General features: G+C 46.8%; 1 protein-coding gene across 1 annotated transcript in view; it reads left to right on the forward strand.

Moving 5' to 3' along the window:
• Positions 1-1,018: 1,018 nt before the first annotated feature.
• Positions 1,019-25,771, forward strand: part of LOC116718824 (ADP-ribosylation factor-like protein 8A) — a 29,473-nt gene continuing 4,720 nt past the window's right edge. The window contains exons 1-6 of the mRNA XM_032561072.1: positions 1,019-1,417; positions 2,559-2,639; positions 2,717-2,790; positions 3,618-3,711; positions 4,493-4,560; positions 5,204-5,274. Of these exons, the coding sequence (XP_032416963.1) occupies positions 1,295-1,417; positions 2,559-2,639; positions 2,717-2,790; positions 3,618-3,711; positions 4,493-4,560; positions 5,204-5,274 (511 nt within the window). The 5' untranslated portion in view covers positions 1,019-1,294. The remainder of the gene's footprint in view (positions 1,418-2,558; positions 2,640-2,716; positions 2,791-3,617; positions 3,712-4,492; positions 4,561-5,203; positions 5,275-25,771) is intronic.

Below are 25,771 nucleotides of genomic sequence, written 5' to 3' on the forward strand. Positions count from 1 at the left end.
TGTCCAGAAACATGACTGTTCAGTTGATCTCTCTAAATCACGTGTGTCAAACTCGAGGCCCGGGGGCCAAATCCGGCCCCCATAGCCTTTTTATGTGGCCCCTTGGTGCCAACCGTCAAGATAACACTGTGCTTAAATATTATTTAATCAATCAAATCAAAGCAGTTTTTGTTTATTTTCTGTTAGATTTCATCCATCAGTCTCTCCAGTTTCTTGCAAATTATCAAAGAAATTCACACAAAAATCAACAAATCCCTGCAGTTTTTTGTACTAATGCATATCTGTGAGTTTACTGCTGATTTTTCCACAAAATGGTCAAAAACATTTGGGTTCAAGTGATGCTAACAGCTGCCTCGACCTTAATTGATGTCAGATCATAGTGAACTATTTATACCATCATATATAAGCACAAATATCGTAAATATTTTGAAATTAGATTTGGCCCAAAACAAAAATGAGTTTGACAAAATTATCCTTCAAGTCTCTGTGGCAACTTGTCCTGTGGCAGGAACAGACAATGGATGGATGATTTTATGACACAAAACAAACTGAAGAAGTCCAAACCCTACCTCACTATTTTAAAATGCGAAACATTTGCTATTTAAAGATGTTCTAATGGGGAACAATGGGAACCAAAACTACAGTTTCTGTGTTAAGATGTAACCAGACTATAAATAGAAAACATTAGATTATCGTTAGAATCATGCAGTGAACCAACAGAGGTCAGTGTTTTAGAACTGGTTATATGTTTTCTGTTTCTGCCTCGTCTTTGCTCTGCTCTCCTCTGCCTCCTCTACCAACCCCACCCAAACCGGAAATAGTGCCGAAGTTTTATTTACTCGTTTATTTGAAATCACTAAAAAGGCAAAATAGTGAATATTATGTTGAATAATCAGCACATTAGGATTACATGAATTGATTTAATAAGTAAGGACATTATGTTTGAGTGTAAAAATTGTATTTTATTGTAAGTTTTGACACAATTGATTTTCTTTGTGTTTTATTCTGAAGGGCTCCGCCGGATGTGTTCGTGTGCGTTGCTTCCTCCTTGTCGGCGCTAGCAGGAAAAGGCGCAGCTAGTAAACAGCAGAGAAAAGCGACTCGGTGGGTTTTAAAGCAGTAAAACACCGAGCTACCGGAGCTCCAGAGTTAATGTGAGGCTGCTTGGCTCTCTGGCTCTCCCTCTTACCATCTGCGGGTGTCTCAGCGGCTGTCAGCGGCAGAGAAAGCGGAGCGTCGGACCGGGCAGCCAGTTAGCAGCTAACCGAGCAGCTGTAGCGGACGGAGCGCAGAGATGATCGCGCTGATCAACAAACTCCTGGACTGGTTCAAGGCTCTGTTCTGGAAGGAGGAGATGGAGCTGACCCTGGTGGGGTTGCAGTACTCCGGGAAGACCACCTTTGTGAATGTGATAGCGGTGAGTGTTGCTGGATGTGGCGGCGTCCATTGTTGTCCTGCAGCGGTGAGGTCAGCTGGAGGCAGGCGGGGTGGAGTCCAGCAGGTCCGGGCCCCGGGGGCCCCGGGGGCTCCTCCACCTCCAGGCGGATCTGTGTGGATTCATCCCGTCTGATTCCGCTGAAGGCAAAGAGGAATGATGTTACATCTGGGAACATCTGGAGGCCGCCGGTCTGCTGCTCGATCAAACAGCTCAGGATTTATTTCCAGTGAAAAAGCAGAAAAACTTTAAATGAGGCAAAAATTCTATATTTACAGCCAAAGTATTTACTCTCCTTTCAGATTCCTTCGGTTTTAGGTCATGAAATATGTGATGATATCTGATTCACAATCAGGTCAGATGATTTCCACACCTTTCGAATCATGAAACTATTTATCCAGAACCCGTCTGACAGCAGGAAGTAGGCAGAAACAGGCCTGTCCAATAAGCAATAAATCAATTAATCACATGATACTTTAGAAGAAGCCCAATAATTGATCGTTTTTGCAAGAACACAAAGATCAGTAAACTTTAGTTTCTAATGAACATTTAACACTGAAATTAAAAGATATTATAAACATCCAAAATAAATAAGCAAAACAAAACAATAGTGAATTATGAAATCCTGAAATAAAGGTCAGCAGACTGAAGACTTTTATCATCCAGTTTGTGGTAAAAAGAGAAAAACAATAAATCATGCAAATGGAAACTGTTTTAATTTATCAGGCGATTAATTGATTTATTGTGACCATATTAACGGAAAGTTTAGTGGAAGGAAAAACACAAACCAGAGCTTCATAGAGATGTATCCAGAGTCAGAGCAGCCTTACCTGAACGTCGGTCTCAGGAAGTGGTCGGCCAGCGAATCAGTCGGCCCAGATTTCCTTCGTGTTGTGAGATCGGTTATCGACCGATGCGTCCGTATGAAGCCGATCTTATCCACTGATCTGACCTGCCAGCAAAGGCCGACAATCAGCCACTGGGGTAACAATGGTCACCTGACATTTCAGTCAAAGAACGTCAATCAGCAGGCCAGGCTGCTGATCGATCGATCGATCAGTTCTCTGCTAGTGTCAGCTGTTCCACCTGAAAACATGACGGTGTGTGTGTGTGTGTGTTTCAGTCGGGTCAGTTCAGCGAAGACATGATTCCTACGGTGGGATTCAACATGAGGAAGATCACCAAGGGCAACGTCACCATCAAGGTTGGTAGTTTGATTCCCTGCGTCTCTCTGTCCTGCTCTGTCCTCTCATGCCTGTCTCTTTGTCTCTGTGTCTCCAGCTGTGGGACATCGGCGGCCAGCCTCGCTTCAGGAGCATGTGGGAGCGCTACTGCCGGGGCGTCAGCGCCATCGTGTAAGTCCGGCGGCGGCGGCGGGGGGCGGCAGGGCGGGGGGCGGCTCCTGAGCCCCAACAGAACCAGAACTCTGAGAGATGAAGAGTTTCCTCACAGCAGCAGAGGCCCAAATATTCCCACTCATATATAATCCATCTGTCCATCTGCATTCTAATCTCTATCATAATCCGTCCATATTCTAATTCTAATCTGTTCCTTTGACTAAATTCTAATCCTAATCCAACCATAAATCCATCCATGTCCCAATCCACATCATATTCATCCATATGATTGTATCCATGTCTTAATCCAACCATCTGTCTGTCCATATTCTAATCCTAATCCAACTATCAGTTCATCCACGTCTTAATCTGCCCTTCTGTCCTAATCTTAATCTAGCCATCTGTCCATATTTTAATCCTAATTTCTCTAATCCTCATATGTCTTTTGTGAATCCTTAATCCTAATCTGACGTCTGTCCTTCCGTATCGTAACCTCGTCTGTCTGTCCATGTCCTAATCCAATCATTCCTTCTGTCCAAAGCCTAATCCTGTCATCTTCATCCTAATCCTAATCTGACCTTCTGTCCGTTTCCTAATCCCTCAGTTCCTCTGCTGTCTTGTGTTCCCGTTGGATTTATGGAGATTTTTATCTCAGTAAGAATCCGAGTCATTAAGTGAGATGATGAGAAAATAAATTCATGTTTTCATTTTGTGCAGATTTATGGTTCGATTCTTCAGTTCGGATCTTTTTCAGGATTAAATCGTCGTCAGGAAGCTGCTGGCTCGGCGGCTGGCTGGATTTCTTCTGTTTCTGGTTTGTGACGTTTGTTTTCGTCCTGCTGCAGCTACATGGTGGACGCAGCCGATCCCGAGAAGATCGAAGCCTCCAAGAACGAACTGCACAACCTGCTGGACAAACCGCAGCTGCAGGGGATTCCTGTGAGAAAACCCGAAACCCGGCGCAGACAGAGCTGAGCTCCGAGCAACGGGCCGGCGCTGACCCGGCTGCTCTGATCACACACGGGTCAAACTCAAGGCCCGGGGGCCAAATCCGGCCCGCCACAGCATTTTATGTGGCCCTGTGGGCTCCAGAGGGACGCAGAGAACCAGCCTTCGAGCTGACAGTTGTGTGTTTAAATCTAACTTTAGAAATCAAATCAGTTTTTAGCTGCTTGCTGATAAATCTCATCAGTTCATCGATTCTACGACTTTTGGCAGTTCATTCAAAATCAACAGTTGCTCCATTTTTTTCTAATTGTGAGTTTATTGGAAATTTTCCTCCAAACTGTTGCAGCCAGCGCTGTCCAAACGTTTTGGCTTGGGGGCCAAAAATAGAAAGTTTAAACTCCAGCCGCCACAAAACTTAGTATATATTTTTTTTATTATCATTATTTTTGCAAAACGATTTTTTATGTTTACCTGATAAGTGAAAATAAACTAAAAACAGTCAGTCAGTTTTCTGTAAACAAGCGAAATGTGAATCGTTGTAGATTTGAAACTGAATTTGTTTTTATTCTCTGTGACAGAATCATCAAAACTACAAGAACTAAAACTTAAAATCTCTAAAATATGAGCTTCACTTCCTGAAACGACAGACTGCCTCCCTCAGGCCCACATCGGAAAACGCTCAGCACTGAATGCGTTCTACCTGCATGCTCTGGTTCTGGTTCTGGTTCTGGCTCTGCTGCATCCAACCCGTCCTCCTCCTCTCTGTCCTCAGGTTCTGGTTCTGGGCAACAAGCGGGACCTGCCAGGCGCTCTGGACGAGAAGGAGCTCATAGAGAGGATGTAAGTCCTGACGCGGTTCTGACCTGGTCCCCGGTTGGTCCCTGAGGTCCAGTTAGAGCTGCAGGTTCTGACCCGGTGTTCTAACTATCTGTGCTACCCATCAATCCGTCCTACCTTGTCACTTTCTGCTGACTCAGCAGATTTCTTATCGTCCTTCCTGTGGAAGTTTCGTTTCGTTTGTTTTATTTCGTCGGAGATTACAGTAAGCTTTATTTAATTTATTTAGACGTGGCTTTCAGTAAGCTGCTGTATTTCTTCATGATTTAAGTTTACATGACAGGCAGCTTGTAAACATTTAGAAATGGTTTAGTTTGCCGTCTGTAATGTCGTTACTACTGTAAACTAAACAGACAAAATATGTTATTTTTCTGGGACATTTTGTTCCTACACTTTAAAATATTTTAGTTTAATTAAACTCTTTTTATTAAACCTGCTGTAGATTTAGTCTGTAAACACCAGGGTAGCAGTTTTAGACGGGTAGCACCTACAGATAGATATAGCCATCAATCTGTGCTATGGCAGGAAAATCTGACAAGGTAGCACAGATAGTCAGAACAGCGGTTCTGACCCAGTGGGGGTCCAGTTGGAGCTCCAGGTTCTGCTGTTCTGCTGCTGTTTCAGTGTTTCGGGTCGTTGTGTTCAGGAACCTGTCGGCCATCCAGGACAGAGAGATCTGCTGCTACTCCATTTCCTGCAAGGAAAAAGACAACATTGGTAAACACACACACGCCCACACACACACACCCACACACACGCCCACACACACACACGTTTATCTACTCTGTATGAAACAACACAATGTGCTTTCCATTAAGAAGTAAAAATGCAAAGATTTAATCACATAAAACAAGATAACTTTTGAATCTACACAAACCAACTGGTGTCTGTTATTATTTAGCACTGGATGGAAAGCAGTTCAGCAAAATAAGATGAATTAAAGCTGCAAGCAGCCTCGGGCGGCCCTCGCAGCAAGCGCCGCTCCGGCCTATTGGCCACCGCGGGGGTTCCAGCCACCGCAGAAGCTCTCGCACGATTTCCAGAGCCGCAGCCAACTCCCCACCGCAGAAGCTCTGCCGCAGTTTCCAGCACCGCCGCCCGCTAGCCGCCGCAGAGGCTGTCGCGCATTTTCCACGCCCGTCCACCAGGCGACATGCGTGAATGCGTTCGGCAGCGCTCCCCGACCACTGTCAAAAATCTGGTGCAGATCGGTCGATGCCTCGAGGAGACACAGCCGATGTATTAACTTAGGGGGCGCAGTGGAGCCAAATTACATCTCAAACTCGTTGGGTTCTTTAGAGGTGAACAAAGATCATACATATCCAGTTTGGCGCCAATCGGATGATCCATGTGTGAATTAGAGCCAAACGTATGTATATGGCGAGGGACTGATATTCGCCATTTGGCCACGCCCACACGGTTCAGCCAGCAGTGAGCATTGACAGAGTTTATCATCCGAATCATCTTGATTAGGTCAAGAGAGCCATAAACAGAGCTTTCCAAGGAAAAAAACGGCACTTCCGGTTCCGAGGGGGCGGGGCTTAGATGACGTCATAATGTGATGACGTAGGATTGACGGGCAAGCCTCCAGGATCACTCAGGCCAAGTTTGATGCAGCTCGGTCAAAATATGTGGAATGTAGAGGCAAACGTATACGAACGGCGTTGCCGCCATTGAAAACTCTTGGCACTTTAAAGCAAGCGAGACCAACTTCCTATCTGTCATCCAACACAGAATCACCTTGATTAGGTCAAGAGAGCCATAAACGGAGCTTTCCAAGGAAAAAAACGGCACTTCCGGTTCCGAGGGGGCGGGGCTTAGATGACGTCATAATGTGATGACGTAGGATCGACGGGCAAGCCTCCAGGATCACTCAGGCCAAGTTTGATGCAGCTCGGTCAAAATATGTGGAATGTAGAGGCAAACGTATACGAACGGCGTTGCCGCCATTGAAAACTCTTGGCACTTTAAAGCAAGCGAGACCAACTTCCTATCTGTCATCCAACACAGAATCACCTTGATTAGGTCAAGAGAGCCATAAACAGAGCTTTCCAAGGAAAAAAACGGCACTTCCGGTTCCGAGGGGGCGGGGCTTAGATGACGTCATAATGTGATGACGTAGGATTGACGGGCAAGCCTCCAGGATCACTCAGGCCAAGTTTGATGCAGCTCGGTCAAAATATGTGGAATGTAGAGGCAAACGTATACGAACGGCGTTGCCGCCATTGAAAACTCTTGGCACTTTAAAGCAAGCGAGACCAACTTCCTATCTGTCATCCAACACAGAATCACCTTGATTAGGTCAAGAGAGCCATAGATGAAAGTTTCCAAGGAAAAAAATAGCACTTCCTGTTCTGAGGGGGCGGGGCTTAGATGACGTCATAATCTGATGACATAGAATTTTCAGGTATCACACCAGCATCACTCAAGCCAAGTTTGGTGCAGCTCGGTCGAAACATGTGGAATCTAGAAGCAAACGTATGGCATCGGCGTTACAGGTCACTTCGCCATGCCGCCACGCCCAGCTGCTATCTCAAAGCCGGTCAGGGTTGGAATCCTCAACACACCAACATGTCTTCTGTGTCTGGACACAGTTTCATGTTGATTAGGTCAAAGGGCTAAGAGAGCGACCGCTCACAGTAAAACATGACACTTCCTGTACTCAGGGGGCGTGGCTTAAGTGATGTCATCATTTCACCACAGGGTATTTTAGGACATCCGATGCCGATCAATCACTGAAAGTTTGGTCCCTCTATGTGTTTTTTTATAGGAAATATAAGAGTTTCGTGTTTCATGGCGAGTAGGTGAACTTTGACCCCTGCTAACCCCCCTTCAACATGCTCCAAAACTCACCAATTTGATAACTTTAAATCAGATATGCCTTATGATCAGACTGACCGAGTTTGAAGCCGATCAATCGAAATCCCTAGGAGGAGTTCGATCAAATACGAAGGCTGTAAACGTCAAAATCGAGGTAAAAAATGGACGTTCTATACAAAATGGCCGACTTCCTGTGATAGTTGCACTATGAAATCTATACCAAATTCTGAATGTCTTTTTGAGCTCTACATGTGTACCAAATTTCATGTCTGTACGATGAAATAAATGAATTGCAAAGGTTCCGTTGAAAATTGCTAGTTGCCGCCGTTGAGCAATTTTTTTTGCGATTTTTGCATCGACCTTAAAATTCAAAATTTTTAAACCGCCTAGTCGCGACCGCCAAGTTTGGTGAGTTTTTGAATATGATAAAGCCCCCAAAAAGGCGCACGAAGAGGGGGTAAGAATAATAATAATAATTAAAGCTGCAAGCAGCCTCGGGCGGCCCTCGCAGCAAGCGCCGCTCCGGCCTATTGGCCACCGTGGGGGTTCCAGCCACCGCAGAAGCTCTCGCACGATTTCCAGAGCCGCAGCCAACTCCCCACCGCAGAAGCTCTGCCGCAGTTTCCAGCACCGCCGCCCGCTAGCCGCCGCAGAAGCTGTCGCGCATTTTCCATGCCCGTCCACCGGGCGACACGCGTGAATGCGTTCGGCGGCGCTCCCCGACGACTGTCAAAAAATCTGGTGCAGATCGGTCGATGCATCGAGGAGATACAGCCGATGTATTAACTTAGGGGGCGCAGTGGAGCCAAATTACATCTCAATCCCGTTGGGCTCTTTAGAGGTGAACAAAGGTCATACATATCCAGTTTGGAGCCAATCGGATGATCCATGCTTGAATTAGAGCCAAACGTATGAATATGGCGAGGGACTGATATTCGCCATTTGGCCACGCCCACACGGTTCAGCCAGCAGCGAGCAATGACAGAGCTCATCATCCGAATCATCTTGATTAGGTCAAGAGAGCCATAAACGGAGCTTTCCAAGGAAAAAAACGGCACTTCCGGTTCCGAGGGGGCGGGGCTTAGATGACGTCATAATGTGATGACGTAGGATCGACGGGCAAGCCTCCAGGATCACTCAGGCCAAGTTTGATGCAGCTCGGTCAAAATATGTGGAATGTAGAGGCAAACGTATACGAACGGCGTTGCCGCCATTGAAAACTCTTGGCACTTTAAAGCAAGCGAGACCAACTTCCTATCTGTCATCCAACACAGAATCACCTTGATTAGGTCAAGAGAGCCATAAACAGAGCTTTCCAAGGAAAAAAACGGCACTTCCGGTTCCGAGGGGGCGGGGCTTAGATGACGTCATAATGTGATGACGTAGGATTGACGGGCAAGCCTCCAGGATCACTCAGGCCAAGTTTGATGCAGCTCGGTCAAAATATGTGGAATGTAGAGGCAAACGTATACGAACGGCGTTGCCGCCATTGAAAACTCTTGGCACTTTAAAGCAAGCGAGACCAACTTCCTATCTGTCATCCAACACAGAATCAACTTGATTAGGTCAAGAGAGCCATAAACAGAGCTTTCCAAGGAAAAAAACGGCACTTCCGGTTCCGAGGGGGCGGGGCTTAGATGACGTCATAATGTGATGACGTAGGATTGACGGGCAAGCCTCCAGGATCACTCAGGCCAAGTTTGATGCAGCTCGGTCAAAATATGTGGAATGTAGAGGCAAACGTATACGAACGGCGTTGCCGCCATTGAAAACTCTTGGCACTTTAAAGCAAGCGAGACCAACTTCCTATCTGTCATCCAACACAGAATCACCTTGATTAGGTCAAGAGAGCCATAGATGAAAGTTTCCAAGGAAAAAAATAGCACTTCCTGTTCTGAGGGGGCGGGGCTTAGATGACGTCATAATCTGATGACATAGAATTTTCAGGTATCACACCAGCATCACTCAAGCCAAGTTTGGTGCAGCTCGGTCGAAACATGTGGAATCTAGAAGCAAACGTATGGCATCGGCGTTACAGGTCACTTCGCCACGCCGCCACGCCCAGCTGCTATCTCAAAGCCGGTCAGGGTTGGAATCCTCAACACACCAACATGTCTTCTGTGTCTGGACACAGTTTCATGTTGATTAGGTCAAAGGGCTAAGAGAGCGACCGCTCACAGTAAAACATGACACTTCCTGTTCTCAGGGGGCGTGGCTTAAGTGATGTCATCATTTCACCACAGGGTATTTTAGGACATCCGATGCCGATCAATCACTGAAAGTTTGGTCCCTCTATGTGTTTTTTTATAGGAAATATAAGAGTTTCGTGTTTCATGGCGAGTAGGTGAACTTTGACCCCTGCTAACCCCCCTTCAACATACTCCAAAACTCACCAATTTGATAACTTTAAATCAAACATGCCTTATGATCAGACTGACCGAGTTTGAAGTCGATCAATCGAAATCCCTAGGAGGAGTTCGATCAAATACGAAGGCTGTAAACGTCAAAATCGAGGAAAAAAATGGACGTTCAATACAAAATGGCCGACTTCCTGTGATAGTTGGCTAATAACATTAAATGTAAGTTCTGAGTCTTTTGGTGAGCTCTACAAGTGTACCAAATTTCATGTCTCTACGATGAAATACGTTCATAACATTGTGTCAACAGAAAATTGCTAGTTGCCGCCGTTGAGCAATTTTTTTTGCGATTTTTGCGACAACCTTAAAATTCAAAATTTTTAAATTTTCTAGTCGCGACCGCCAAGTTTGGTGAGTTTTTGAATATGATAAAGCCCCCAAAAAGGCGCCTCTTTGGGGGGGCAGAATCGTAATAATAATAATAATTAAAGCTGCAAGCAGCCTCGGGCGGCCCTCGCAGCAAGCGCCGCTCCGGCCTATTGGCCACCGCGGGGGTTCCGGCCACCGCAGAAGCTCTCGCGCGTTTTCCAGAGCCGCAGCCCGCTCCCCACCGCAGAAGCTCTGCCGCAGTTTCCAGCACTGCCGCCCGCTAGCCGCTGCAGAAGCTGTCGCGCATTTTCCCCAAATTACATCTCAAACCCGTTGGGCTCTTTAGAGCAGAACAAAGGTCATACATATCCAGTTTGGCGCCAATCGGATGATCCATGTGTGAATTAGAGCCAAACGTATGTATATGGCGAGGGACTGATATTCGCCATTTGGCCACGCCCACACGGTTCAGCCAGCAGTGAGCATTGACAGAGTTTATCATCCGAATCATCTTGATTAGGTCAAGAGAGCCATAAACAGAGCTTTCCAAGGAAAAAAACGGCACTTCCTGTTCCGAGGGGTGGGGCTTAGATGACGTCATAATATGATGACGTAGGATCGACGGGCAAGCCTCCAGGATCACTCAGGCCAAGTTTGATGCAGCTCGGTCAAAATATGTGGAATGTAGAGGCAAACGTATACGAACGGCGTTGCCGCCATTGAAAACTCTTGGCACTTTAAAGCAAGCGAGACCAACTTCCTATCTGTCATCCAACACAGAATCACCTTGATTAGGTCAAGAGAGCCATAGATGAAAGTTTCCAAGGAAAAAAATAGCACTTCCTGTTCCGAGGGGGCGGGGCTTAGATGACGTCATAATCTGATGACATAGAATTTTCAGGTATCACACCAGCATCACTCAAGCCAAGTTTGGTGCAGCTCGGTCGAAACATGTGGAATCTAGAAGCAAACGTATGGCATCGGCGTTACAGGTCACTTCGCCACGCCGCCGCACCCAGCTGCTTCATCGCAGCCGGTCAGGGCTTGAATCCACAACACACCAACATGTCTTCTGTCTCTGGACACAGTTTCATGTTGATTAGGTCAAAGGGCTAAGAGAGCGACCGTTCACAGTAAAACATGACACTTCCTGTTCTCAGGGGGCGTGGCCTACGTGATGTCATCATTTGACCATATGGTATTGTAGGCCACCTGATGACGATCAATCACTGAAAGTTTGGAGTCTCTGTGAGTTTTTGTGTTAGAAATACCAATTTTTCATTTTTTCCTGTGTATTACAAAATCGAAGAATTTCATCTGCAGGGCAATGCTGCCCTCTGGTGTCGAATTACTGAAATAATGAAACTATTTCAGTGGCCAGCAGAGGGCAGCATTGCCCTACAAACGACGAACATGTATTGTTTATTATGTAATTACACAGAAGATCTCTCTAATTCATTCTGAGGGGGCGGGGCTTAGATGACGTCATAATATGATGACATAGCATTGTCAGGCATCACAACAGCATCACTGAGGCCAAGTTTGGTGCAGCTCGGTCGAAACATGTGGAATCTAGAAGCAAACGTATGGCATCGGCGTTACAGGTCACTTCGCCACGCCGCCACACCCAGCTGCTTCATCGCAGCCGGTCAGGGCTTGAATCCACAACACACCAACATGTCTTCTGTCTCTGGACACAGTTTCATGTTGATTAGGTCAAAGGGCTAAGATAGCGACCGTTCACAGTAAAACATGACACTTCCTGTTCTCAGGGGGCGTGGCCTAAGCGATGTCATAATTTCACCACAGGGTATTTTAGGACACCTATTGTTGATCAATAACTGAAAATTTGGTGTCTCTGTGAGTTTCTGTGCAGGATATATAAGAGTTTCGTGTTTCATGGCGCGTAGATGAACTTTGACCCCTGGTAACCCCCCTTCAGCAAGCTCATACAGTCACCAATTTGATAACTTTAAATCAAACATGCCTTATGATCAGACTGACCGAGTTTGAAGCCGATCAATCGAAATCCCTAGGAGGAGTTCGATCAAATACGAATGCTGTACACGTCAAAATCGAGGTCAAATGAAATTCAATCTAAAATGGCCGACTTCCTGTTGGGTTTCGACCATGGCTCTAAGAGACTTTTTTGTACGTCCCGACAAGATACACATGTGTACCAAGTTTCGTAATTCTAGGTTTAAGCATGGCTTGGGGCTGTTCATTTAAAATACTCTAGGGGTCGCTATAGAGAAATTAGGCCACGCCCACCAAATTTTGTTATGAATTCCTGTCGGTGGGTGGATAAGGATCCATCCTAGTGAGTTTGGAGCAGCTGGGCCCGAAATTGTGGAATTCAGAGCCAAACGTATGGCAACGGCGTTACAGGTCACTTCGCCACGCCGCCACGCCCACCTGCTATGTCAAAGCCGGTCAGGGTTGGAATCCTCAACACACCAACATGTCTTCTGTCTTTGGACACAGTTTCATGTTGATTAGGTCAAAGGGCCAAGATAGCGACCGTTCACAGTAAAACATGACACTTCCTGTTCTCAGGGGGCGTGGCCTAAGTGATGTCATCATTTGACCATAGGGTAGTGTAGGGCACCCGATGACGATCAATCACTGAAAGTTTGGTCCCTCTATGTGTTTTTGTATAGGAAATATAAGAGTTTCGTGTTTCATGGCGAGTAGGTGAACTTTGACCCCTGCTAACCCCCCTTCAACATGCTCCAAAACTCACCAATTTGATAACTTTAAATCAAACATGCCTTATGATCAGACTGACCGAGTTTGAAGTCGATCAATCGAAATCCCTAGGAGGAGTTCGATCAAATACGAAGGCTGTAAACGTCAAAATCGAGGTAAAAAATGGACGTTCAATACAAAATGGCCGACTTCCTGTGATAGTTGCACTATGAAATCTATACCAAATTCTGAATGTCTTTTTGAGCTCTACATGTGTACCAAATTTCATGTCTGTACGATGAAATAAATGAATTGCAAAGGTTCCGTTGAAAATTGCTAGTTGCCGCCGTTGAGCAATTTTTTTTGCGATTTTTGCAACGACCTTAAAATTCAAAATTTTTAAACCGCCTAGTCGCGACCGCCAAGTTTGGTGAGTTTTTGAATATGATAAAGCCCCCAAAAAGGCGCACGAAGAGGGGGTAAGAATAATAATAATAATTAAAGCTGCAAGCAGCCTCGGGCGGCCCTCGCAGCAAGCGCCGCTCCGGCCTATTGGCCACCGTGGGGGTTCCAGCCACCGCAGAAGCTCTCGCACGATTTCCAGAGCCGCAGCCAACTCCCCACCGCAGAAGCTCTGCCGCAGTTTCCAGCACCGCCGCCCGCTAGCCGCCGCAGAAGCTGTCGCGCATTTTCCATGCCCGTCCACCGGGCGACATGCGTGAATGCGTTCGGCGGCGCTCCCCGACGACTGTCAAAAAATCTGGTGCAGATCGGTCGATGCATCGAGGAGATACAGCCGATGTATTAACTTAGGGGGCGCAGTGGAGCCAAATTACATCTCAATCCCGTTGGGCTCTTTAGAGGTGAACAAAGGTCATACATATCCAGTTTGGAGCCAATCGGATGATCCATGCTTGAATTAGAGCCAAACGTATGAATATGGCGAGGGACTGATATTCGCCATTTGGCCACGCCCACACGGTTCAGCCAGCAGCGAGCAATGACAGAGCTCATCATCCGAATCATCTTGATTAGGTCAAGAGAGCCATAAACGGAGCTTTCCAAGGAAAAAAACGGCACTTCCGGTTCCGAGGGGGCGGGGCTTAGATGACGTCATAATGTGATGACGTAGGATCGACGGGCAAGCCTCCAGGATCACTCAGGCCAAGTTTGATGCAGCTCGGTCAAAATATGTGGAATGTAGAGGCAAACGTATACGAACGGCGTTGCCGCCATTGAAAACTCTTGGCACTTTAAAGCAAGCGAGACCAACTTCCTATCTGTCATCCAACACAGAATCACCTTGATTAGGTCAAGAGAGCCATAAACAGAGCTTTCCAAGGAAAAAAACGGCACTTCCGGTTCCGAGGGGGCGGGGCTTAGATGACGTCATAATGTGATGACGTAGGATTGACGGGCAAGCCTCCAGGATCACTCAGGCCAAGTTTGATGCAGCTCGGTCAAAATATGTGGAATGTAGAGGCAAACGTATACGAACGGCGTTGCCGCCATTGAAAACTCTTGGCACTTTAAAGCAAGCGAGACCAACTTCCTATCTGTCATCCAACACAGAATCACCTTGATTAGGTCAAGAGAGCCATAAACAGAGCTTTCCAAGGAAAAAAACGGCACTTCCGGTTCCGAGGGGGCGGGGCTTAGATGACGTCATAATGTGATGACGTAGGATTGACGGGCAAGCCTCCAGGATCACTCAGGCCAAGTTTGATGCAGCTCGGTCAAAATATGTGGAATGTAGAGGCAAACGTATACGAACGGCGTTGCCGCCATTGAAAACTCTTGGCACTTTAAAGCAAGCGAGACCAACTTCCTATCTGTCATCCAACACAGAATCACCTTGATTAGGTCAAGAGAGCCATAGATGAAAGTTTCCAAGGAAAAAAAATAGCACTTCCTGTTCTGAGGGGGCGGGGCTTAGATGACGTCATAATCTGATGACATAGAATTTTCAGGTATCACACCAGCATCACTCAAGCCAAGTTTGGTGCAGCTCGGTCGAAACATGTGGAATCTAGAAGCAAACGTATGGCATCGGCGTTACAGGTCACTTCGCCACGCCGCCACGCCCAGCTGCTATCTCAAAGCCGGTCAGGGTTGGAATCCTCAACACACCAACATGTCTTCTGTGTCTGGACACAGTTTCATGTTGATTAGGTCAAAGGGCTAAGAGAGCGACCGCTCACAGTAAAACATGACACTTCCTGTTCTCAGGGGGCGTGGCTTAAGTGATGTCATCATTTCACCACAGGGTATTTTAGGACATCCGATGCCGATCAATCACTGAAAGTTTGGTCCCTCTATGTGTTTTTTTATAGGAAATATAAGAGTTTCGTGTTTCATGGCGAGTAGGTGAACTTTGACCCCTGCTAACCCCCCTTCAACATACTCCAAAACTCACCAATTTGATAACTTTAAATCAAACATGCCTTATGATCAGACTGACCGAGTTTGAAGTCGATCAATCGAAATCCCTAGGAGGAGTTCGATCAAATACGAAGGCTGTAAACGTCAAAATCGAGGAAAAAAATGGACGTTCAATACAAAATGGCCGACTTCCTGTGATAGTTGGCTAATAACATTAAATGTAAGTTCTGAGTCTTTTGGTGAGCTCTACAAGTGTACCAAATTTCATGTCTCTACGATGAAGTACGTTCATACCATTGTGTCAACAGAAAATTGCTAGTTGCCGCCGTTGAGCAATTTTTTTTGCGATTTTTGCGACAACCTTAAAATTCAAAATTTTGAATTTTTCTAGTCGCGACCGCCAAGTTTGGTGAGTTTTTGAATATGATAAAGCCCCCAAAAAGGCAATTCATTTGGGTGGAAGAATAATAAGAATAATAATAATTAAAGCTGCAAGCAGCCTCGGGCGGCCCTCGCAGCAAGCGCCGCTCCGGCCTATTGGCCACCGTGGGGGTTCCAGCCACCGCAGAAGCTCTCGCACGATTTCCAGAGCCGCAGCCAACTCCCCACCGCAGAAGCTCTGCCGCAGTTTCCAGCACCGCCGCCCGCTAGCCGCCGCAGAAGCTGTCGCGCATTTTCCATGCCCGTCCACCGGGCGACACGCGTGAATGCGTTCGGCGGCGCTCCCCGACGACTGTCAAAAAATCTGGTGCAGATCGGTCGATGCATCGAGGAGATACAGCCGATGTATTAACTTAGGGGGCGCAGTGGAGCCAAATTACATCTCAATCCCGTTGGGCTCTTTAGAGGTGAACAAAGGTCATACATATCCAGTTTGGAGCCAATCGGATGATCCATGCTTGAATTAGAGCCAAACGTATGAATATGGCGAGGGACTGATATTCGCCATTTGGCCACGCCCACACGGTTCAGCCAGCAGCGAGCAATGACAGAGCTCATCATCCGAATCATCTTGATTAGGTCAAGAGAGCCATAAACGGAGCTTTCCAAGGAAAAAAAACGGCACTTCCGGTTCCGAGGGGGCGGGGCTTAGATGACGTCATAATGTGATGACGTAGGATCGACGGGCAAGCCTCCAGGATCACTCAGGCCAAGTTTGATGCAGCTCGGTCAAAATATGTGGAATGTAGAGGCAAACGTATACGAACGGCGTTGCCGCCATTGAAAACTCTTGGCACTTTAAAGCAAGCGAGACCAACTTCCTATCTGTCATCCAACACAGAATCACCTTGATTAGGTCAAGAGAGCCATAAAAAGAGCTTTCCAAGGAAAAAAAACGGCACTTCCGGTTCCGAGGGGGCGGGGCTTAGATGACGTCATAATGTGATGACGTAGGATTGACGGGCAAGCCTCCAGGATCACTCAGGCCAAGTTTGATGCAGCTCGGTCAAAATATGTGGAATGTAGAGGCAAACGTATACGAACGGCGTTGCCGCCATTGAAAACTCTTGGCACTTTAAAGCAAGCGAGACCAACTTCCTATCTGTCATCCAACACAGAATCACCTTGATTAGGTCAAGAGAGCCATAAACAGAGCTTTCCAAGGAAAAAAACGGCACTTCCGGTTCCGAGGGGGCGGGGCTTAGATGACGTCATAATGTGATGACGTAGGATGGACGGGCAAGCCTCCAGGATCACTCAGGCCAAGTTTGATGCAGCTCGGTCAAAATATGTGGAATGTAGAGGCAAACGTATACGAACGGCGTTGCCGCCATTGAAAACTCTTGGCACTTTAAAGCAAGCGAGACCAACTTCCTATCTGTCATCCAACACAGAATCACCTTGATTAGGTCAAGAGAGCCATAAACAGAGCTTTCCAAGGAAAAAAAGGCACTTCCGGTTCCGAGGGGGCGGGGCTTAGATGACGTCACAATGTGATGACGTAGGATCGACGGGCAAGCCTCCAGGATCACTCAGGCCAAGTTTGATGCAGCTCGGTCAAAATATGTGGAATGTAGAGGCAAACGTATACGAACGGCGTTGCCGCCATTGAAAACTCTTGGCACTTTAAAGCAAGCGAGACCAACTTCCTATCTGTCATCCAACACAGAATCACCTTGATTAGGTCAAGAGAGCCATAGATGAAAGTTTCCAAGGAAAAAAATAGCACTTCCTGTTCTGAGGGGGCGGGGCTTAGATGACGTCATAATCTGATGACATAGAATTTTCAGACATCACACCAGCATCACTCAAGCCAAGTTTGGTGCAGCTCGATCGAAACATGTGGAATCTAGAAGCAAAAGTATGGCATCGGCGTTACAGGTCACTTCGCCACGCCGCCACGCCCAGCTGCTATCTCAAAGCCGGTCAGGGTTGGAAACCTCAACACACCAACATGTCTTCTGTCTCTGGACACAGGTTCATGTTGATTAGGTCAAAGGGCTAAGAGAGCGACCGTTCACAGTAAAACATGACACTTCCTGTTCTCAGGGGGCGTGGCCTACGTGATGTCATCATTTGACCATATGGTATTGTAGGCCACCTGATGACGATCAATCACTGAAAGTTTGGAGTCTCTGTGAGTTTTTGTGTTAGAAATACCAATTTTTCATTTTTTCCTGTGTATTACAAAATCGAAGAATTTCATCTGCAGGGCAATGCTGCCCTCTGGTGTCGAATTACTGAAATAATGAAACTATTTCAGTGGCCAGCAGAGGGCAGCATTGCCCTACAAACGACGAACATGTACTGTTTATTATGTAATTACACAGAAGATCTCTCTAATTCATTCTGAGGGGGCGGGGCTTAGATGACGTCATAATATGATGACATAGCATTGTCAGGCATCACAACAGCATCACTGAGGCCAAGTTTGGTGCAGCTCGGTCGAAACATGTGGAATCTAGAAGCAAACGTATGGCATCGGCGTTACAGGTCACTTCGCCACGCCGCCACACCCAGCTGCTTCATCGCAGCCGGTCAGGGCTTGAATCCACAACACACCAACATGTCTTCTGTCTCTGGACACAGTTTCATGTTGATTAGGTCAAAGGGCTAAGATAGCGACCGTTCACAGTAAAACATGACACTTCCTGTTCTCAGGGGGCGTGGCCTAAGCGATGTCATAATTTCACCACAGGGTATTTTAGGACACCTATTGTTGATCAATAACTGAAAATTTGGTGTCTCTGTGAGTTTCTGTGCAGGATATATAAGAGTTTCGTGTTTCATGGCGAGTAGGTGAACTTTGACCCCTGGTAACCCCCCTTCAGCAATCTCAGACAGTCACCAATTTGATAACTTTAAATCAGACATGCCTTATGATCAGACTGACCGAGTTTGAAGCCAATCAATCGAAATCCCTAGGAGGAGTTCGATCAAATACGAATGCTGTGAACGTCAAAATCGAGGTCAAATGAAATTCAATCTAAAATGGCCGACTTCCTGTTGGGTTTAGAGCATGGCTCTAAGAGACTTTTTTGTACGTCCCGACAAGATACACATGTGTACCAAGTTTCGTAATTCTAGGTTTAAGCATGGCTTGGGGCTGTTCATTTAAAATACTCTAGGGGTCGCTATAGAGAAATTAGGCCACGCCCACCAAATTTTGTTATGAATTCTTGTCGGGGGCTGGATAAGGATCCATCCTAGTGAGTTTGGAGCAGCTGGGCCCGAAATTGTGGAATTCAGAGCCAAACGTATGGCAACGGCGTTACAGGTCACTTCGCCACGCCGCCACGCCCACCTGCTATGTCAAAGCCAGTCAGGGTTGGAATCCTCAACACACCAACATGTCTTCTGTCTCTGGACACAGTTTCATGTTGATTAGGTCAAAGGGCTAAGAGAGCGACCGCTCACAGTAAAACATGACACTTCCTGTTCTCAGGGGGCGTGGCTTAAGTGATGTCATCATTTCACCACAGGGTATTTTAGGACATCCGATGCCGATCAATCACTGAAAGTTTGGTCCCTCTATGTGTTTTTTTATAGGAAATATAAGAGTTTCGTGTTTCATGGCGAGTAGGTGAACTTTGACCCCTGCTAACCCCCCTTCAACATACTCCAAAACTCACCAATTTGATAACTTTAAATCAAACATGCCTTATGATCAGACTGACCGAGTTTGAAGTCGATCAATCGAAATCCCTAGGAGGAGTTCGATCAAATACGAAGGCTGTAAACGTCAAAATCGAGGAAAAAAATGGACGTTCAATACAAAATGGCCGACTTCCTGTGATAGTTGGCTAATAACATTAAATGTAAGTTCTGAGTCTTTTGGTGAGCTCTACAAGTGTACCAAATTTCATGTCTCTACGATGAAGTACGTTCATACCATTGTGTCAACAGAAAATTGCTAGTTGCCGCCGTTGAGCAATTTTTTTTGCGATTTTTGCGACAACCTTAAAATTCAAAATTTTGAATTTTTCTAGTCGCGACCGCCAAGTTTGGTGAGTTTTTGAATATGATAAAGCCCCCAAAAAGGCAATTCATTTGGGTGGAAGAATAATAAGAATAATAATAATAAACAGCACAGATACAATAGGCCTTCGCAGCGCTTTGCTGCTCGGGCCTAATAAACAGCACAGATACAATAGGCCTTCGCAGCGCTTTGCTGCTCGGGCCTAATTAAAGCTGCAAGCAGCCTCGGGCGGCCCTCGCAGCAAGCGCCGCTCCGGCCTATTGGCCACCGCGGGGGTTCCGGCCACCGCAGAAGCTCTCGCGCGTTTTCCAGAGCCACAGCCCGCTCCCCACCGCGGAAGCTCAGCCGCAGTTTCCAGCACCGCCGCCCGCTAGCCGCCGCAGGAGCTGTCGCGCATTTCCCCCGCCCGTCCACCGGGCGACACGCGTGAATGCGTTCGGCGGCGTTCCCCGACGACTGTCAAAAAATCTGGTGCAGATCGGTCGATGCGTCGAGGAGATACAGCCGATGTATTAACTTAGGGGGCGCAGTGGAGCCAAATTACATCTCAATCCCGTTGGGCTCTTTAGAGGTGAACAAAGGTCATACATATCCAGTTTGGAGTGAATCGGATGATCCATGCTTGAATTAGAGCCAAACGTATGAATATGGCGAGGGACTGATATTCGCCATTTGGCCACGCCCACACGGTTCAGCCAGCAGCGAGCAATGACAGAGCTCATCATCCGAATCATCTTGATTAGGTCAAGAGAGCCATAAACGGAGCTTTCCAAGGAAAAAAACGGCACTTCCGGTTCCGAGGGGGCGGGGCTTAGATGACGTCATAATGTGATGACGTAGGATCGACGGGCAAGCCTCCAGGATCACTCAGGCCAAGTTTGATGCAGCTCGGTCAAAATATGTGGAATGTAGAGGCAAACGTATACGAACGGCGTTGCCGCCATTGAAAACTCTTGGCACTTTAAAGCAAGCGAGACCAACTTCCTATCTGTCATCCAACACAGAATCACCTTGATTAGGTCAAGAGAGCCATAAACAGAGCTTTCCAAGGAAAAAAACGGCACTTCCGGTTCCGAGGGGGCGGGGCTTAGATGACGTCATATTGTGATGACGTAGGATTGACGGGCAAGCCTCCAGGATCACTCAGGCCAAGTTTGATGCAGCTCGGTCAAAATATGTGGAATGTAGAGGCAAACGTATACGAACGGCGTTGCCGCCATTGAAAACTCTTGGCACTTTAAAGCAAGCGAGACCAACTTCCTATCTGTCATCCAACACAGAATCACCTTGATTAGGTCAAGAGAGCCATAGATGAAAGTTTCCAAGGAAAAAAATAGCACTTCCTGTTCTGAGGGGGCGGGGCTTAGATGACGTCATAATCTGATGACATAGAATTTTCAGGTATCACACCAGCATCACTCAAGCCAAGTTTGGTGCAGCTCGGTCGAAACATGTGGAATCTAGAAGCAAACGTATGGCATCGGCGTTACAGGTCACTTCGCCACGCCGCCACGCCCAGCTGCTATCTCAAAGCCGGTCAGGGTTGGAATCCTCAACACACCAACATGTCTTCTGTGTCTGGACACAGTTTCATGTTGATTAGGTCAAAGGGCTAAGAGAGCGACCGTTCACAGTAAAACATGACACTTCCTGTTCTCAGGGGGCGTGGCTTAAGTGATTTCATCATTTCACCACAGGGTATTTTAGGACATCCGATGCCGATCAATCACTGAAAGTTTGGTCCCTCTATGTGTTTTTTTATAGGAAATATAAGAGTTTCGTGTTTCATGGCGAGTAGGTGAACTTTGACCCCTGCTAACCCCCCTTCAACATACTCCAAAACTCACCAATTTGATAACTTTAAATCAAACATGCCTTATGATCAGACTGACCGAGTTTGAAGTCGATCAATCGAAATCCCTAGGAGGAGTTCGATCAAATACGAAGGCTGTAAACGTCAAAATCGAGGAAAAAAATGGACGTTCAATACAAAATGGCCGACTTCCTGTGATAGTTGGCTAATAACATTAAATGTAAGTTCTGAGTCTTTTGGTGAGCTCTACAAGTGTACCAAATTTCATGTCTCTACGATGAAGTACGTTCATACCATTGTGTCAACAGAAAATTGCTAGTTGCCGCCGTTGAGCAATTTTTTTTGCGATTTTTGCGACAACCTTAAAATTCAAAATTTTGAATTTTTCTAGTCGCGACCGCCAAGTTTGGTGAGTTTTTGAATATGATAAAGCCCCCAAAAAGGCAATTCATTTGGGTGGAAGAATAATAAGAATAATAATTAAAGCTGCGAGCAGCCTCGGGCGGCCCTCGCAGCAAGCGCCGCTCCGGCCTATTGGCCACCGCGGGGGTTCCGGCCACCGCAGAAGCTCTCGCGCGGTTTCCAGAGCCGCAGCCCGCTCCCCACCGCAGAAGCTGTGCCGCAGTTTCCAGCACCGCCGCCCGCTAGCCGCCGCAGAGGCTGTCGCGCATTTTCCACGCCCGTCCACCAGGCGACATGCGTGAATGCGTTCGGCAGCGCTCCCCGACCACTGTCAAAAAATCTGGTGCAGATCGGTCGATGCCTCGAGGAGACACAGCCGATGTATTAACTTAGGGGGCGCAGTGGAGCCAAATTACATCTCAAACTCGTTGGGCTCTTTAGAGGTGAACAAAGATCATACATATCCAGTTTGGCGCCAATCGGATGATCCGTGTGTGATTTAGAGCCAAACGTATGCATATGGCGAGGGACTGATGTTCGCCATTTGGCCACGCCCACACGGTTCAGCCAGCAGCGAGCATTGACAGAGTTTATCATCCGAATCATCTTGATTAGGTCAAGAGAGCCATAAACAGAGCTTTCCAAGGAAAAAAACGGCACTTCCGGTTCCGAGGGGGCGGGGCTTAGATGACGTCATAATGTGATGACGTAGGATCGACGGGCAAGCCTCCAGGATCACTCAGGCCAAGTTTGATGCAGCTCGGTCAAAATATGTGGAATGTAGAGGCAAACGTATACGAACGGCGTTGCCGCCATTGAAAACTCTTGGCACTTTAAAGCAAGCGAGACCAACTTCCTATCTGTCATCCAACACAGAATCACCTTGATTAGGTCAAGAGAGCCATAGATGAAAGTTTCCAAGGAAAAAAATAGCACTTCCTGTTCTGAGGGGGCGGGGCTTAGATGACGTCATAATCTGATGACATAGAATTTTCAGGTATCACACCAGCATCACTCAAGCCAAGTTTGGTGCAGCTCGGTCGAAACATGTGGAATCTAGAAGCAAACGTATGGCATCGGCGTTACAGGTCACTTCGCCACGCCGCCACGCCCAGCTGCTATCTCAAAGCCGGTCAGGGTTGGAATCCTCAACACACCAACATGTCTTCTGTGTCTGGACACAGTTTCATGTTGATTAGGTCAAAGGGCTAAGAGAGCGACCGCTCACAGTAAAACATGACACTTCCTGTTCTCAGGGGGCGTGGCTTAAGTGATGTCATCATTTCACCACAGGGTATTTTAGGACATCCGATGCCGATCAATCACTGAAAGTTTGGTCCCTCTATGTGTTTTTTTATAGGAAATATAAGAGTTTCGTGTTTCATGGCGAGTAGGTGAACTTTGACCCCTGCTAACCCCCCTTCAACATACTCCAAAACTCACCAATTTGATAACTTTAAATCAAACATGCCTTATGATCAGACTGACCGAGTTTGAAGTCGATCAATCGAAATCCCTAGGAGGAGTTCGATCAAATACGAAGGCTGTAAACGTCAAAATCGAGGAAAAAAATGGACGTTCAATACAAAATGGCCGACTTCCTGTGATAGTTGGCTAATAACATTAAATGTAAGTTCTGAGTCTTTTGGTGAGCTCTACAAGTGTACCAAATTTCATGTCTCTACGATGAAGTACGTTCATACCATTGTGTCAACAGAAAATTGCTAGTTGCCGCCGTTGAGCAATTTTTTTTGCGATTTTTGCGACAACCTTAAAATTCAAAATTTTGAATTTTTCTAGTCGCAACCGCCAAGTTTGGTGAGTTTTTGAATATGATAAAGCCCCCAAAAAGGCAATTCATTTGGGTGGAAGAATAATAAGAATAATAATAATAAACAGCACAGATACAATAGGCCTTCGCAGCGCTTTGCTGCTCGGGCCTAATTAAAGCTGCAAGCAGCCTCGGGCGGCCCTCGCAGCAAGCGCCGCTCCGGCCTATTGGCCACCGCGGGGGTTCCGGCCACCGCAGAAGCTCTCGCGCGTTTTCCAGAGCCGCAGCCCGCTCCCCACCGCGGAAGCTCTGCCGCAGTTTCCAGCACCGCCGCCCGCCAGCCGCCGCAGAAGCTGTCGCGCATTTCCCCCGCCCGTCCGCCGGGCGATACGCGTTAATGCGTTCGGCAGCGCTTCACGACGACTGTCAAAAAATCTGGTGCAGATCGGTCGATGCGTCGAGGAGATACAGCCGATGTATGAACTTAGGGGGCGCAGTGGAGTCAAATTACATTTCAAACCCGTTGGGCTCTTTAGAGGTGAACAAAGGTCATGCATATCCACTTTGGCGCCAATCGGATGATCTATGTGTGAATTAGAGCCAAACGTATGCATATGGCGAGGGACTGATATTCGCCATTTGGCCACGCCCACACGGTTGAGCCAGCAGCGAGCATTGACAGAGCTCATCATCCGAATCATCTTGATTAGGTCAAGAGAGCCATAAATGGAACTTTCCAAGGAAAAAAACGGCACTTCCTGTTCCGAGGGGGCGGGGCTTAGATGACGTCATAATATGATGACATAGGGTCGTCAAGGATCCCACCAGGGTCACTCGTGCAAAGTTTGGTGCAGAAGCTATCGACCGTTCACAGTAAAATACAAGACTTCCTGTTGTCAGAGGGCGTGGCCTACGTGATGTCATCATTTGACCATTGGATATTATTCTACACCCGAGGATGATCAATAACTCAAACTTTGGTGTCTCTGTCAGTTTTTGTGTTAGAATTACAAATTATTTAATTTTTTCCTCTTTAATTCAACACTGAACTGTCATTCCGTAGGGCAATGCTGCCCTCTGGTGTCGATTTACTGAAATTACTGAAATAGTTTCATTATTTCAGTAATTCGACACCAGAGGGCAGCATTGCCCTACACATGACAAAGCCCTTTGTATTACACAGTCAATCACAGGGGATCTTTGAGCCTTGCTAACCCCCCTTCCACCTGTTCAAATGTCACCAATTTGATAACTTTAAATCAGACATGCCTTATGATCAGACTGACCGACTTTGAAGCCGATCAATCGAAATCCCAAGGAGGAGTTCGATCAAATACGAAGGCTCTAAATGTCAAAATCGAGGTCAAATGAACTTCAATCTAAAATGGCCGACTTCCTGTTGGGTTTAGAGCATGGCTCCAAGAGACTTTTTTGTACGTCCTGACAAGATACACATATGTACCAAGTTTCGTAATTCTAGGATAAAGCATGGCCTGGGGCTGTTCATTTAAAATACTCTAGGGGTCGCTATAGAAAAATTAGGCCACGCCCACCAAATATCGCTATGGATTCCTGTTCGGGGATGGATAAGGATCCATCCTAGTGAGTTTGGAGCAGCTCACCCCGAAACTGTGGAATTCAGAGCCAAACGAAATTCGATGGCGTTCGCAACGCCGCCACGCCCACCTGCTTCATCGCAGCAGGTCGGGGTTGGAATCCACAACACACCAACATGTCTTCTGTCTCTGGACACAGTTTCATGTTGATTAGGTCAAAGGGCTAAGATAGCGACCGTTCACAGTAAAACATTACACTTCCTGCTCTCAGGGGGCGTGGCCTACATAAAAAAAAAATTTCACTGCAGGGTATTTTAGGACACCCGATGTCGATCAATCACTGAAAGTTTGGTCCCTCTATGTGTTTTTGTATAGGAAATATAAGAGGTTTTTGTTTCATGGCGTGTAGGTGAACTTTGACCCCTGCTAACCCCCCTTCAACATGCTCCAAAACTCACCAATTTGATAACTTTAAATCAGACATGCCTTATGATCAGACTGACCGAGTTTGAAGCCGATCAATCGAAATCCCTAGGAGGAGTTCGATCAAATACGAAGGCTGTAAACGGCCAAATCAGGGTCCGAAATGGACCTTCAATCCAACATGGCCGACTTCCTGCGATACTTGCACTATGA

Source organism: Xiphophorus hellerii, chromosome 1, assembly GCF_003331165.1.
Source record: "Xiphophorus hellerii strain 12219 chromosome 1, Xiphophorus_hellerii-4.1, whole genome shotgun sequence".
Taxonomy (NCBI): domain Eukaryota; kingdom Metazoa; phylum Chordata; class Actinopteri; order Cyprinodontiformes; family Poeciliidae; genus Xiphophorus; species Xiphophorus hellerii.